Here is a 15,489-nt window from a genome sequence, read left to right as displayed (position 1 = left end):
GTATGCATTTCTTTCTTATGTTGAACATAAAAAAAGATATTTTGAAGAATGCTGGTAATCAAACAGTTGTTGGTCCCCATTGACTTCCAAAGTACACACAAAGTATGAAGACATTTTCAAACAAGCTACTTAATATACTATTTAAGTATAATATACTTTGTATAGATGGCAACTTTGATGGACACAGGGCTTACTTTGTCTACTTCTGCTTCTCATGTGAATAAGTAACCGTTGCCAATAAACCGTAGTTTTCTTTCATTGTATCCTTGAGTTGTATACTGCTGAATCTGTAACTTAATATACCAGCGGTTTGCTATGGATCCTCTCAGCTTGCAGGCCAATCTGAGGTAGTGTGCAGCCCATCCAGACTTAAAAGTAGCTATCTGACAAGTAGGACGAGCAGCTTACGGACTCAAGATTGTAATCTCCTAGTACAAGCAGATGGAAGTGACCTCTCACAAAGGCAGCCACGTCCCCCCTCTCATAGAGCAAGAGCTTTGAAGTATTCTTCTGAGCAGAAAGAGCAAGATTATGATGTGCAGGGGGATTGATTTGAGAGAGCGAGATCACTGCCAGTGGACTCTTCCAACCAAACTCCTGTTTTCCTTTTGCCTTGCCACGCACGCATTTGTTACTGTTTTTACGATGCTACCTTTGATGGAGATGATAGCTTACGTTGAGTGTAAAGTAGTATTTTTATGCTTTTTCTTGGCTTCTTTGATTATATCATTGGCTCCAGAGAGTTCAGCACTGTTTATTTTTGTATTATCGTGGAGTGTGTTGTTCGAGAAGGGAGGGTTTGTTCGCGCCAGGCTAGCAGGGTCAGATCCACAGGCGTCTCACTCTCTCTCTCTCTGTCTTTTGTGGCAGGAGAGAAGAAGTTTAAGCGATTTCTCCCAGTGGATTGCTGGAGAATTTATCGGCGGGTGGCTGGCTATCACAGATTAAGGGAAATGTCGATCAGTAATGACCCCTCTACATGTTAGTATTGCAGTAAAGCCAAGCTTTTATGTCAAAAAAAATCGGAGCGGGGGCTATTACACATGACAGGGGTGATCAAGGGACTGTGGACCGAGGCTAGCATTATTAAATATTGACTACTCCTGTGATTTATGTAGAGCTTCAGGGAAAAAGTGACTTTTTAACCGTTATATATTCTTTAGTCTCCAAACCCTTCCATTTATCTCTTCTTGGAAATAAAGTGAGTTTTGGCTGCATATTTCTTACTCCCAGATGAAGTGGGGGGGGGATTGGTTGACTCCTGCCCTTAAAAAATGAGACGGATGCTGTTACAGCAATTCATTTCAAAAACCGCCAAAAGCAGAATAGGTCAATTGGAAGCAATTATAAGATTTGACTAAAAAAAAGGCTGAGCTAGTTGTAGATGACAGAGAATGATTCTTTTAGGAGCTTAGAGCTCAGATAAATTCATTAAGCATGTTTATTTTTGCTTAAACAGGTATTTTTTACAAGTTCTGAGTGTGTTTTTCTTCCACTTGCACAGTAATGTAAAACGTCAGCTAAAGATTTAAGCAATGGAGGAGATATACATTTGTAGGCTTCCAGTCATTGGGGCAATTCATGCCTATTGATTTCTTTATGATGCTGCATTTCAAGCCCTTTAGATGGGGAAAGGGTGGAGGTTATGGACTCAGCCTGCACACACGTCTCCCTTCTTCCTCTTCCCATGAAGGTAGAAGTCTATCTGGTCCAGAGGAGAGGTGAGAACTTGGGGAATTAATTCCCTTTTAATTTGCAAGCAAGGCCGTATATCCTGCAGTCGATTGCATTACAGTAAGTGGTGGTGGCTGGGGACTTGGAGGCTTGGCTCTTGACCTCTTGGTTAATGTGCACACATGCATGGGTCTGACTGAAAGCATTACAGCCAATGAGTGGGAGTGTTGAGCGATGTGTTTGAATTTCTGTGTTGGTAATGTGCTGTAAGTTAAAATTATGGTGCCTTATCTTTGCATGTACTGAACTAGAGTCACGATGTAATGGAAGAAGCAACAAATCTTTTCTTCTATATTGTCACACATCTGAGGGCAGGAAAGAAACGTTCACAAAAAAATTAATAACAGGAAAAAACACAAATAATGACTGTTTTCAAACAGTTCTCCCAACCACCCATCTGCCATAGGCCAAACAAGCAGATAGCCCCATCTCCAAGGTCATGCCATTGGTTGAGCCAGTGTTGCTGTTGTCAGGATGACTGAAATGCTCAAACAGCAATGTTTTGGGTGAATGAACTAATATTTGACTGACTTATAGATGTATCTTAACAGATTGACGCTATGCTCACTCACTATTTTGTTTCTGCCATTATTTATAAAACTGTAAAACATTATTCTATTTTTGCCGCTCTTTTTTTTTTTTCTGTGGATCCAGATTCCTGTGTGTTGAATCAGTGTTTGGGCTGGCAGAGCAATCAATCCCCATTTCTGGATTAAGACCCAGACAGCCAAAGCCTGGGCTTCCCTGTGTCAGCAGGGCACTGCGGTTCACACCCACACACACACACACATACAGCCAGACTAAAACAGAGTGTCCAGCATCTTCTCAGTCTAAAAAGAGTCATTGTGCTTAAAAGTTTTTTTTTTTTTTTTTTTTTTTTTTTTTGGAAAATACCGTTCCTCTAATTTATAGGATAAGTTTGATCTGTGAACCAAATGGCCAAGTATCATGCTGACACTTCGCTGTCGATGATCCAAGAAAATTTGATCTGTATTTAGGAGCTTATCGTCAAAGTAATCATCAGCCAAGTTCCTGAAGATGTCCGCAGGTTAGCGTGGATCTGATCCTTTGATGGGCCTTTATATGGATGTTAAATTGCGTCTCTGTGTGTTTCAGGTCAGAACTTTAACAGTTTTGAAACGCCAGACACAGAGACGAGAGAACTGCTCAGCACTGGTCAAAAGGGCCAGTGGGTGTCCATAGGAGGACTGCTGCCGTATTCTAATTACACTGTGCTGGTGAAGGCCTGTAACAGTCATGGCTATATGTTCTTTTACTATATAGATTTGATCTTATCTTACCCGCAGAGAATTATTGCAATAACCATTTGTTCCAAACACTATTTTATTTTCTTTTCTTTTATTTTCTTTTATTTTATTTTATTTTATTTTTATTTATTTTTTTTTTTATTTAAAAAAAAATATTTTACCAGACACTTTTATCCAAACTGACCTTTTACATTTTGAAATTTTATTAAAGGTGTATACATTTCCTCAGTTCATGCATTCCCTGGTAATGTTTTAATTCATTATTAATTTTTTGAAGAAAAAAAAAGATTAAATAAATATCCGTTTTTATTTAATGTAGTGTTTATTTGTTTAATTAATTCATTATTTTATTTATTTGGGGTGAAAGGGTTGCTTGCTTTATTGAATATAGATTGTAAAGATTGACACAGCTAGAAATTCTTAGGAAGAGAAAGCAGAAATGAAAACGTGAACCTGTGTCATTCAAATATAAATGGCTTAACGTATCTACAGTATGTGACAGGTAATGTCTCTAGAAATGTGGGCTTTTTTGGGTGAAATTATTAGATAATGAAATAGGAATAGGTTGGAAGTTATGAAATCTAAATGATCCTCAGAAATCTCATAAACTCCACTGGCTGAAACATCAACACCTGCCAGAAAGCTGACAAGAATATGATTAGTGCAGTTAGTTGTAAATCAATATGCAGTAACTCACTGGGATTTTGTACACAAACTAAAATGATGCAATCACCTGCTATTGATTTTTTCCTTCCAAAACTTATCTCCATAAGTAAAATGTGTATTTTTTCACAGATACAATTTAGAAATGCTCTATTTCCATAATATTGCCATGTTCTTCATTAACAGACAGCCTGTAAACTTCAGCCCTGGCTCATCATATCTGACGCAGAACTACAGGCTCTCTGCACTAATGTTTAATCACATGCCTCCACACGGGCGGAGAGCGAGCTGTTTGATCAGGCTGAATCTTCTGGGCCCCGTAATGCTGCTTTGTACGGGGCCAGCAGGGAGACATTGGACATCTGCTGGCTGACAGAGAACAATGCCCACTGCTGGTGATCTAAAGACATGCCATTTCCTGTCTATGGCAATGGCAGATAAGAGCGTATGCACACAAGAGTAGCCACTATAAGTTTATTGCCACACTAAGGAGCCACACTTTCCCACTGTTAAATTGTTGTTGATTTTAATTATGACTCTTATGGCTCCAGAATGTTCTTTTTTACGACCTTCTCGGGCAAATGAAAGGTAACAACTCATTGGTTAAATAGGCCTTGGTCCATCCTTCCTTTTACTTAATGGTGTGGGAACTTATTAAGCTGATTTATACAGAGAATGGCTGTTGGGAAGCATGTGACACACACTGGGTTATATGTGTTTAAGTGAAGGGTAAATTACCATGGAGGAGATAAAAAAAAGACAATTTACTGATTTCTGCCTTCCCAATCCCCCATTGTGTTCAGTGGGAAGAAATGGTAGGAAAAGAGGGGTCAGTGGACCAGTGTTACTTTAGATGAGGGTGGATATTCAGTGCAAATGATACATCTTTAGAATTTGTGTTTGATATTTTCCTTTCTTGTTTTTCCTCCTTCTTACTCTTTTACTGCACGTCCTAACCAAGTACAACATGACAAGTGATAAATGCTTTGCCCTACACTGAAAAAAAATTGGAGTAGGATTAAATTTAAATTGTTAGTAAATGTATATGCATGTTTTCAAGTAGTTGCACAAAGCAAAGTAACGTTTACTTACACCATTTCAAGTAAATTTAATGTAGTCTTTGTAAAAAAATACTATAATTTATTAAGGAATACGTTTTTTTTAACATGATTGCAATTCATTTTTGAAGAATTAATGTGTACTGATAATATGTTCAATAAACATTTCTGAACATAACCCAATGACAGACTGCAATTTACATAAAATATATTTTAATTCAAAGTCATAAAAATGAATTGAAATTCACTTAGGTAAGAATAAAAAAAATGGTTTTAACCTTAATTTTAAATGTTTTTAAGCAAACAGAATGGCTAAATGTGTGAACAATTATTATTTGTATTTTATTTTTTGCTATTTTAGATCTTTCCATCCCAGTTAAAGCCACTCCCATACTTATTTTAGCTGAGGAATCATTAGACTCTCAGTTGTGTCTCATATGTAAAATTAATATGACCAGACCCATAATTCTTTGGCCAGACAACTGTAAATTTCCCAGCCAGGACCCATGCATCCACAAACACACACATCTTTCCTGATCAAAGAGACTGGCGAGACATGTCTTTCAACCTGATAACCACCTTTGCTTTGCTTGCTTTTGCTTTACGTTCTGTGACAATTATCATTCCGTCTGTACCTGAAAGGAAGATCATTTTCCTGTAGGGAAAAGAAAATGAAGTTGCTGGGGCACGTTTCATGAACAAACATCAGCATTTGAAACCCCAGAGCTCCGCTGTTGTCTCATCTCTCACGGAGGTGAACGGAACGCTCATTCCCAGAGGAGTGTGTATGGATTGAGGATTGATTCGGTGGAATGGGACATGGCCTTGCATGTTCTTAGATGATGAAGCTGACCTGTAAACGCCACTCCATGTTAATGCCCAGCTTTTAAATACAGACCAATCGCTCTCCGATGGCCCTGTTAAAAACAGCAGCACACCCAAGTTAAAGTTCTGCGAAATTGTTCAAGTTCAACACAAAGACACAAGAAGTATAAATTTTAAATACCACACGTTTCCCTCCACTTCTTTCGGTAGATCTTTTGGTTTGTCTTAGCTGAACTGAAGCCTTGTCTCAAACTGTCCTTGTTATATCAAAGAACAGACGGAGTAGAAGGCTTAGGATACAGACGAAACATAAAAGTGCATAGTTTAAAATGATTAGTGACACTTTTGATATACCTGAGGAAGGAGGGACGTGAAACAAAGGAAGCTTCATGCCGACTGTTTGATGAAATAAGGCTGTGAGGAATTAACTCTTTTGTCAATGGGGTGTCTTACTCTCGTTAGACTCTCCTTCACACTGTCTCTCTCTCCATCTTTTTCTCTCTTTCTATAAACTTTAGGGAAAAAATCTAATGCTTTGAACATATTGTTCATTCCTCAGTGTGCAGAACATATAGGTGAACACCACTGTATTTTGGTACAGTTGTGTAGATGTTGTTAATTACTAAGTTTTGATGTATTATATGTTGTATAAAATGTATTTTTTTATATGCTTACATCATTAATAAGTGATAATACGTAACCATGGCAGCTGAAGCAACATTTTTGCCACAATTGTGCACAATTCATCTATAGTAGGTGTGCATGGCAGTTCTCCTGGCGATCGACTGTCCTGCAAAGTTCAGCTCCAACCCTTGCTCAAACACACCTGAAGCAACTAATTAAGGTCTTCAGGCTCACTTAAAAATTAAAGGCAGGTGTGTTTGATTAGGGTTGAAGCTAAACAACGCAGGACAGTCGATCGCCAGGAGCAGGGTTGGCCACCCCTGTTGTTTAGTGTTGAATTTTTTAAAGTAAGGGTGTTAGATTGTTAGGTAGTTGCTGACCTGTTAGTTAAACATCATATATGTTTATGATGCTCATTTTTATAATAAGTAGGTAAACATGGGTAGCTTTAACTTTCTAATGTATAGTTATCAAAAGTTTGCTGGCTGTAAGATTTATTTATTTATTGAAGAAGAAGAAGAAGAAGTCATCTCTTTTGCTTAAAAACTGTAATATTGTAAAATATTATTACAATCTAATGTAACTGTTTTCTGTTTAAATAGATTATAAAAATATAATTTATTTCTGTGAAAGCAAAGCTGAATTTTCAGCATCATTGCTCCAGTCTTCAATGTCACATAATCCTTCAGAAATCATATTAATATGCTGATTGGTGCTTAAGAAACATTAATAATATTATAATCAATATTGAAAAGGTTTTTTTATGTTTTAATATTTTGTGGTAACCATTATGATTATACTGATTAATTATGCCGCACCATTTGTTTATTTTAAGATTACATTAGATTTAATTATTAGCTTTCACAACTTATGAATCTCATGATTTCTGTACTGTGTATTGTATAGTATCAGTACCCCATAAAAAAAGCTATAAATAAAACAATGATTAATGGAATATATTTTACAAGAAACTACTATGTCAGTCTTTCATCTTCATAATTTCACATTTAACAGTAGTATACATTTTTGAAGTAGTATAAAATGAAGTAGTAGTTTTGAAGTAGTATAATCTTCAATAACCTGACCATGACATTATTTTAATAGTAGTTCTATGCCATGCCAGCAAGAAACTTGACAATGCAAATCTTTTGTGTAGGAATATGATACGGGACTGTACAGTATCTACAGGTAGCTTTTTATGCAGAAGTATGTTTACATCATATCATATGACTTTTGTCACCTTTTATCAAATATTTGTGTGCAATTGGTGGTTTCTTGATAAATTCACAGGATGCCCACCTCTTCAGTCAGTGCTACACCACTGTGTGTGTGTGTGTGTGTGTGTGTGTGTGTGTGTGTGTGTGTGTGTGTGTGTGTGTGTGTGTGTGTGTGTGTGTGTGTGTGTGTGTGTGTTGGTGTTCAGGTCCAAACTATATGAAGTAGTATTGGCATCTCTGAGCTGCGGCAATGTGTAGGGACATGGTCCAGACCTGTCCATATGCTCATCATCATCATTATGTTTATGACTGGTTGGCTGGGTTTTGCGCTGTTTATTCCTGCCCAAAAGCCATAGCAGCAAAGGCAGATGGAGGAAAAGAGTGAAATGGCCGTCCAGCAAAACCCTATCCACTTTTCTCAAAGCAGCAGCATCCCTCTGCCGAGCTTTTTCTTGCCTAATATAAGCCACATGGACATTATGAAAATTGCAGCTTGGCAGTAAAACTAATTTTGGAGAGCTGACTTGAGTGATGAGACTGACCCCCGCTGCGCACGAGCCATGTCCCTGTTCCTGCATGCCAGCCTATGTAGCATTGGGTTCAGACACCCGCATTGTCTCTTCCTTCTCCGTTCAATCAGACTGTCACCCTGTCCTCTTAAATGACGCATGGGTACTTCAAGCTTTGAAAGTCACACAACAGCTTGGCATATCCATACTCTTTATTGACATAATTGGCAGTTCCATTGCTCATCAATCAAAGTATTAACATCTTTTTTTCTTTTCTTTAATTTATGTGAGTGGGTGTATTTTATTTAGTTCTTTATATAAGAGAGAGAACGGAGGAAGGAGTTATTTATTTTCCTCATAACCTTTTGTTTTGTTTTGTTTTGTTTTTTGGGGGTTTTTTTAGTGCTTGGACCATCACAGGCATATTCAATTCTAATTCGTATTCTATCGAGACGATTCTATTTCAGCGCAGCCGAAATGACTTAAGTAATCAACAGTTATTGAGTTCTTGTGGCTGGACAAGAGGAGGGTTGATTGAGAATGAGACTTCACTTAGGGAAAGGACTTCACTTGGAGCATTGGAGTGCTGTATTATTGAAGCTGATGCTGACTAGATTGCTCCTCAGAATAGATGATTTTTGCCTGGAGTTCTCCCTAAGCACTAAGACAAGTCCCAGAATCAAGATGTTTTCTTTCTTGATGGGTGAGATGTGTTCAGGCAATTTTGTAATATAGTCTCAATGTCTTGTGGATAGAAATGTGCAAGTCATGAGATCCACATTGCAGTTACTTTTTACTTATTATTATTTACTATTACTTTTATAATTTTTGTATTCTATTATTTTATTATTTTGACCCTCAATTTTTCATCTAACCATTTCTTCATATAGAACAATTAAACTTAAAATACTAATATTGTGAAACTCAGATATTTTTTATATTTTATACCCTCATGGGTGCATGAGGGTGGGTGTGTAAGTGCCCTGACCAGTGAGATTGTGTTGAGGACGGATGACTCTCGCAGTAAATAGAAGCTGCAGCATTATCCGCAGGGTTGATGGTGCGTTGGGCTAGAAGCGAGGCGAGGAGGCTCAGAAGGGGCCAGGAAGTCCTTGTAAATCAGAGGCGCAGAGAGCTGACCGCACCATTAGACAAGTGCTATTCACATTCTCCTCCCGTCTCTTGACTCTCTCTTTAAAAACAAATGAATTCTACCCCCCCCCCCCCACACCCTCTAGTCTGTGATATGCACAGATTAAAGATGGCCCCATGATTCCTCACCGGCTGAATGTTAAATCTTTAAAATGCACTGTAATGCATTTTCTGAAAAGAATGTATTTAAATTTCAGATTAATAAGTTAGTGTTTTTAAGCATTTTACATTTATTCGAAATTTTATTTGGGAACTTGTGTTCAACTATTCTTTTTAATACACTGCTCAAAAAAATTAAAGGAACACTTTTTAATAGGTGTATGGATTCTAGTAATTTAAACTCTTGGGATATTGATCTGGCTAGTTAAGTAGCAGAGGGGGTTGTTTAACAGTTTCAGCTACTTTGGTGTTAATGAAATGAACAACTCCCAAAACAGGAATGATTTTACAGGTGGAGGCCAGTGACATTTTTTTTCCCTACTTATCTTTTCTGTCTATTTTTCACTAGTGTTGCATTTGGTGTGTGTTAGTTTCACTACTGGTAGCATGAGGCAATAACTGACCCTACAGAGGTTTGCATTGGCAGTCCAACTCCTCCAGGATGGCACATCAATACATGCCATTGCCAGAAGGTTTGCAGTGTCTCCCAGCACAGTCTCAGACCATGGAGGAGATTCCAGGAGACAGTCAGTTACTCTAGGAGAGCTGGACAGGGCCATAGAAGGTCCTTAACCCATCAGCAGCACTGGTATCTGCTCCTTTGTGCAAGGAGCAGAGCTGGGTATAACATGTTACACAGTAACGCATTACTGTATTCTAATTACTTTTCCTGGTAACACAGTAATGTAATGCGTTACATTTTAAATGTATGTAATTTGATTACAGTTGATAATGTCAATAAAATTACATTACTTAAGTTACAAATGCAGTGTCAAAAAATATGAAGTAAAAGTCATGTTTTGTGTGACAGTATGCCTTATAATAAATCACCGGAGAATGCGAGCTAAAATGCAGATGAGTTCTACAACATTTAGATGCAATGAAAGGTTGCCTATCATATTTTCAAATGTTTCACTCGGTTTCACATATTTTACCCTGTCATTATAGTTTGGAAAAAGTTCAACAAGTGAATGTGTACAAGTTTATGTTACAACGCTAATATAAGTAAAAAATAAATGACTCATCAGAATGAGATCCTCCATCGCATTCTTTTGAGGTAAATTCATGGCTTATTTCTTCAAAGCGTGTCTTCTTCCAAAAATTAAAAGTAGCCATGATGACCTTGATGAATCTTTCATTGTTAACGGAGTTGATGTGGGTGTTTACATATTTGTGCATCTCAAGCCTGGTTTCACGTGGATGATTATGTTATAGCGCACGATGTGCGTGAGCGTGATCACATTATTGGTGAGCTCAGATGGGAAAGACTGTACCTCGCATTGGTTTCATACAGATTATTTTATCAGAGAACATTTGTTTTCAACTTGACTTACTTCATTTAAAATAAACACTTCAAGCTTCCTTTAGATATATTTCTCATGTCTGTGTGTATGTAAAAATGCAAGTGATCATTCAAGTTGCTGTTTTAATACTTAATAATTTTTCAGTCAATATTAAATACTGAAAGAACTGAGTTTCACTTTGTGTTGTATTTTTTAGGTTTGATAACTTAAAAAAAGTAAAGTAAACTTCAAAGTAAAGTAATTAGTAATCCAATTACTTTTTAAATGCAGTAATCAGTGATGTAATCAAATTATAGTTTTAAAGACATAATTAGTAATTTGTAGTGGATTACTTTTTTTGAGTAACTTACCCAGCACTGGCAAGGAGGAACAGGATGAGCACTGCCAGAGCCCTACAAAATGACCTCCAGCAGGCCACTGGTGTGAATGTCTCTGACCAAATAATCAGAAACAGACTTCATGAGGGTGGCCCGAGGGCCCGATGTCCTCTAGTCGGGCCTGTGCTCGTTGCCTGGCACCATGGAGCTCGATTGGCATTTGCCATTGAACACCAGAATTGGCAGGTCTGCCACTGGCGCCCTGTGTTTTTCACAGATTTGAGCAGGTTCACCCTGAGCACATGTGACTGATGTGAAAGGGTCTGGAGAAGCCGCGAAGAACGTTATGCTGCCTGTTCAACATCACACCATTGAATGGCCCCCACGCTCACCTGACCTAAATCCGATAGAACACCTCTGGGACATTATGTTTCGGTCCATCCGACACCACCAGGTAGCACCTCAGACTTCCCAGGAGCTCAGTGATGCCCTGGTTCAGATCTGGGAGGAAATACCCCAGGACACCATTTGTCATCTCATTAGGAGCATGTTGTCAGGCATGCATACAAGCATGTGGGGGCCATACAAACTACTGAGTACCATTTTGAGTTGCTGCAATAAAATTTCAACAAAATGGACACAGACACAAAGATTTACTTTAAATCATAACAAGTCATATTATATCAAATATTGCAATGGAGGCATTTTCTCCTCTCACATGACTTTCTCCCATTCATTCTCAGTTACCCCCACCAAACTTGTGGCACACTTTACAGGGTCTGTTAAAACTTAATGGGCTCAGGGGAGGCAAGAGAGATGCGGACTATATATATATATATATCTTAATATATATATCTTAATACCATGTGTCATTTCCTGGATGATCCATAAATCACAAAATATAAAAACAGTCATGGATCATCCAGGAAATGACACATAGTATTAAGATTCAAGGGTATGTGAATGGCCATTCAACTTTTGAATCCTGGGGGTCATTTTTATAAATTGGTATTAAGTTATTATTTTATCAATTTTTATAAATTCAGTTATTATTTTGTCTTGTGGAGTATATGTTAACATCTGTTATTTGAAATAGCTTATTCAGGACAATACTAAATAAAAAATAACATGCAATTTTTATGTTCCCTCTTATTTTGATTCAATTATTAACATTTTGCACATTCTGCAAGGGGTATGTAAACTTATGAGCACAACTGTGTGTGTGTATAAATATATATATATAGTGGGTAAAATAAGTGTTGAACACATCACCCTTTTTCTCAGTAAATATATTTCTAAAGGTGCTGTTGACATGAAATTTTCACCAGATGTCGGTAACAATCCAAGTAATCCATCCATACAAAGAAAGCAAAACAAGTTTCATATCAACAGCACCTTTAGAAATATATTTACTGAGAAAAACAGTGATGTGTAAAATACTTATTTTACCTTCTGTACATATATGTGTGTGTGTGTGTGTGTGTGTGTGTGTGTGTGTGTGTGTGTGTGTGTGTGTGAGAGATATAGTATATACTGTACAGTAACCTGGGCTTTTTCAAAGACTCTCACCCCTAAAATGCTCCCATCCCCAGCAGTGTTTCTACCCACGATCTTTAGCATATGCTGTACTGTGCAGGTCTTTTCTCTGCTCCACTTCACCTCTGCATCCTCTCCACATACAGCTCCAGATGGCCTCCTGTCCCCCAGGCTGGCAGCTGCCACCCCCACCTCGCTGCAGGTGGCCTGAGCTGCTCCAGCACGTCACAATGCTCCTGGACCTCTGCGCTACCGGCTCCAGATGAGAACTTCAGCTTCCCACAAGTTCACCAGCAAGCCATGAAGACCTTTTACAGTGTACACACGCACTTTTCCACACTACATACACATGTAGGTCACCGCTACTGTTGCAAACATGTAATCATCAGTGAGCAATAGTTCTTTTGGACTGAAAATACAAAATGATCAAAGGCAGTGACTTTGGAAACATCTATGAGTATTTGATCTAAAGAGAAGAAAGAAGTGGTTAGGCTGTTGTAGAGCAGATGTACAGGAATTTCAAATAGTAGGCCTTGACCAGGGCTGTCCTTATGAAAAAAAACTGCTTCTGTAAAAAGAAAAAAAAAGAAACAAATGTTTTATCTAATATGTATGCATTACATGCTCCCTGACAACAAATTGCAATTTAATCAGAAATAGGGGAATTCTCATTCTGTTGTAATAAATAAATGACTAGGTGCATGTATTATATATAACCCTCATTTCCTGGGATTCTTTTAAAATGTATTTCATTGTTCATGTGATTTATTTATTATACTCCATGGTAAATTTGATCGCAGGGCTCTGTGGAAGTTGATGCTGCTTAAAAACCAGCAAAGATTTGTTCCAGTCAGCGGGATTCGTAAGCCATTTAATGCAGCGTGATTATATCTATTTTTCATTTCAGTTCAATAAAAATATCCACTTGCATTTTCACCAGAATAATGTCATATTCTAACCATAGAAGTTGATGAGTGCATTCAATCCTAAACTCACTTTTGATTTAATTTGGTAAGCACTTAACGGAAAAGATATTTTAATCATTTTAAAGCCCATATTAGGTCAGAATCTGTAAGCTTGTGTACTAATGAGAGATGACAAAATTAGCTTTAGCTAATGTAAACATTTAAAATGCAGTCTTTATCCTAATAAGCAACTAACTAATAGTTCTAGGAGGGACCCTTTAATTTAAATGTTGCAAAATTTCTTTTTGAAATAAATTCAGTTGTTATTAATAATTGTGTTTGTATTCATCAAATCCTGAAACAATGTATTATGGTTTCCAAAAAAAAATATTAAGCAGCACAACAGTTTTCAACACTGATAATAATATGAAATGGCTCTTGAGCACAAATCAGCATATTAGAATGATTTATTATTCAGGATCATGTGACACTGAAGACTAGAATAATGGTTGCTGAAAATTTAGCATTTAAAAATAAATAAAATATAAAATATTGTATTAATAGTTAAAAATATTATGTTTTTTACTGTATTTTTGATCAAATAAATGCACCCTTGGCATAAGAGACTTCTTAAAGAAAAAAAAATATATTTTGGGTGTTAATCACGCAATTGCAACATCACTCTTAAAAATAAAGGTGCTTAAAAGGTTCATCACAGCGATGCCATAGAATAACCATTTTTGGTTCCACAAAGAACCATTAAATCAGAAAAACATCTCTCTCGTACCTTTTTAGAATCTGAAGAATCTTCTTTCACCACAAAGAAACTTTTGTGAAACAGAAAGGTTCTTCAGATGTTAAAGGTTCTTTATGGAACCATTTAGACAAAAAAGGTTCTTCTATGGCATCGTGAAGCACCTTTATTTTTAAGAGTGATTATTTATCATAATTAGGATTTTTTTAATTACTTTTTTTTTTTCTCCATAATAATAGTATTAACTGTTATTAAAAATGTAAAAACATCTACTGTACCATGTAATGAGTACTGTAATTTGTTCTGTGTAATGCAAATGTACATTTATTTCTATCTTTAGGTTAATGGACGATGAGACGACTGTATTTAGTCACATGGTTAAGGACCTTGAACCCTTTAGTATCACTTCAGACTCCTGGTGTCCAGCAGCCCATGGGTCTCTTTTTTACCGCACAAGACAGTGAGTTCCCCAACTGACACACACACATTCGCACAATGTCTACAAACACAACAGAAAGTCATTAAGTACACAAAGAGTGTGTTGTGTTTAACCACATGTCAGGCGGTTCCTCTGTGAGGCTTGTCCCACAGAGAAGAGCAGGTGTTGAGAGAAAGAGAGAGAGAGAGAGAGAGAGAGCCAGTGGGCAGAGATCACTAGTTAAAGGTATGCCTCTTCCACATGACCTTGCCGGTGTCATTTTGGACTGATTACTGTAATAGAATCATATTAAGGATCATAACAGACACTCTCCGCTAAGTTATAAATTAATTATACTTCAGCCTATTAGCACATACATTATAATTACTGAGCCAGTATTTGCATACACTCAGATTGCACTGTATTATGGACCATCACCTCTTCATTATCATGCTTAAAGACATCCCCCTCCCCACGATGCCCTGCAGCACTTCACAACTTCTGCTTTTGGGAAGAGTTTTCCCTCTGTCTGAGAGCAGAACTATATGAGCTGAGTAATATTCACAGCCTCATTGAGACTTTTTGTTCATTTTCTTGTCTTAGATTCTGCTTTGGCCTTCTTGTGTTGCACCATGTGTCGGTATGTTTTTATCTTGCAGCTTGTATTTAGTATTCTTTATGGATGCTTAGCATATCTTTCATAGGTTGTATTCCTCTCTAAGAGGATGTCAGAAATTGCCATGCCTTTAAGAACCTCTGCATTGGTTGCATTGTTGAGCACTGAAGAATATGTCCATGTCTGATATTTTTAATTAAATATGTTTATGCTTAGATTATAGGCGTGTTTTGGGATAAAAAAAGGTTTTTTTATAAAGATATATGACAATGATATCACTTTATAAAGTGCTCGCTGAACTCATTAAAACTTGTTAAAATTTCACTGTTATAGTGATATCAGTGAGAGTGATATTGATAGTCATATTTTACTGTGATAGTGACTTTTTTAATATTTGTTGCAATTTGTTTTCATTTAAAACTAAAAATTT

At 37.1% G+C, this 15,489-nt stretch overlaps 1 protein-coding gene across 1 annotated transcript in view; it reads left to right on the top strand.

Annotated features, from left to right (window-relative positions):
• ush2a (Usher syndrome 2A (autosomal recessive, mild)) overlaps positions 1 to 15,489 on the top strand; it is a 205,714-nt gene that overhangs the window by 106,166 nt on the left and 84,059 nt on the right. Inside the window, 5 exon segments of the mRNA XM_042743112.1 lie at positions 2,851 to 2,988; positions 12,513 to 12,651; positions 14,366 to 14,421; positions 14,424 to 14,465; positions 14,468 to 14,485. Of these exon segments, the coding sequence (XP_042599046.1) occupies positions 2,851 to 2,988; positions 12,513 to 12,651; positions 14,366 to 14,421; positions 14,424 to 14,465; positions 14,468 to 14,485 (393 nt within the window).

This window comes from Cyprinus carpio, chromosome B17 (genome assembly GCF_018340385.1).
Source record: "Cyprinus carpio isolate SPL01 chromosome B17, ASM1834038v1, whole genome shotgun sequence".
Classification (NCBI taxonomy): Eukaryota; Metazoa; Chordata; class Actinopteri; order Cypriniformes; family Cyprinidae; genus Cyprinus; species Cyprinus carpio.
This window is presented reverse-complemented; position numbering and strand designations above follow the sequence as displayed.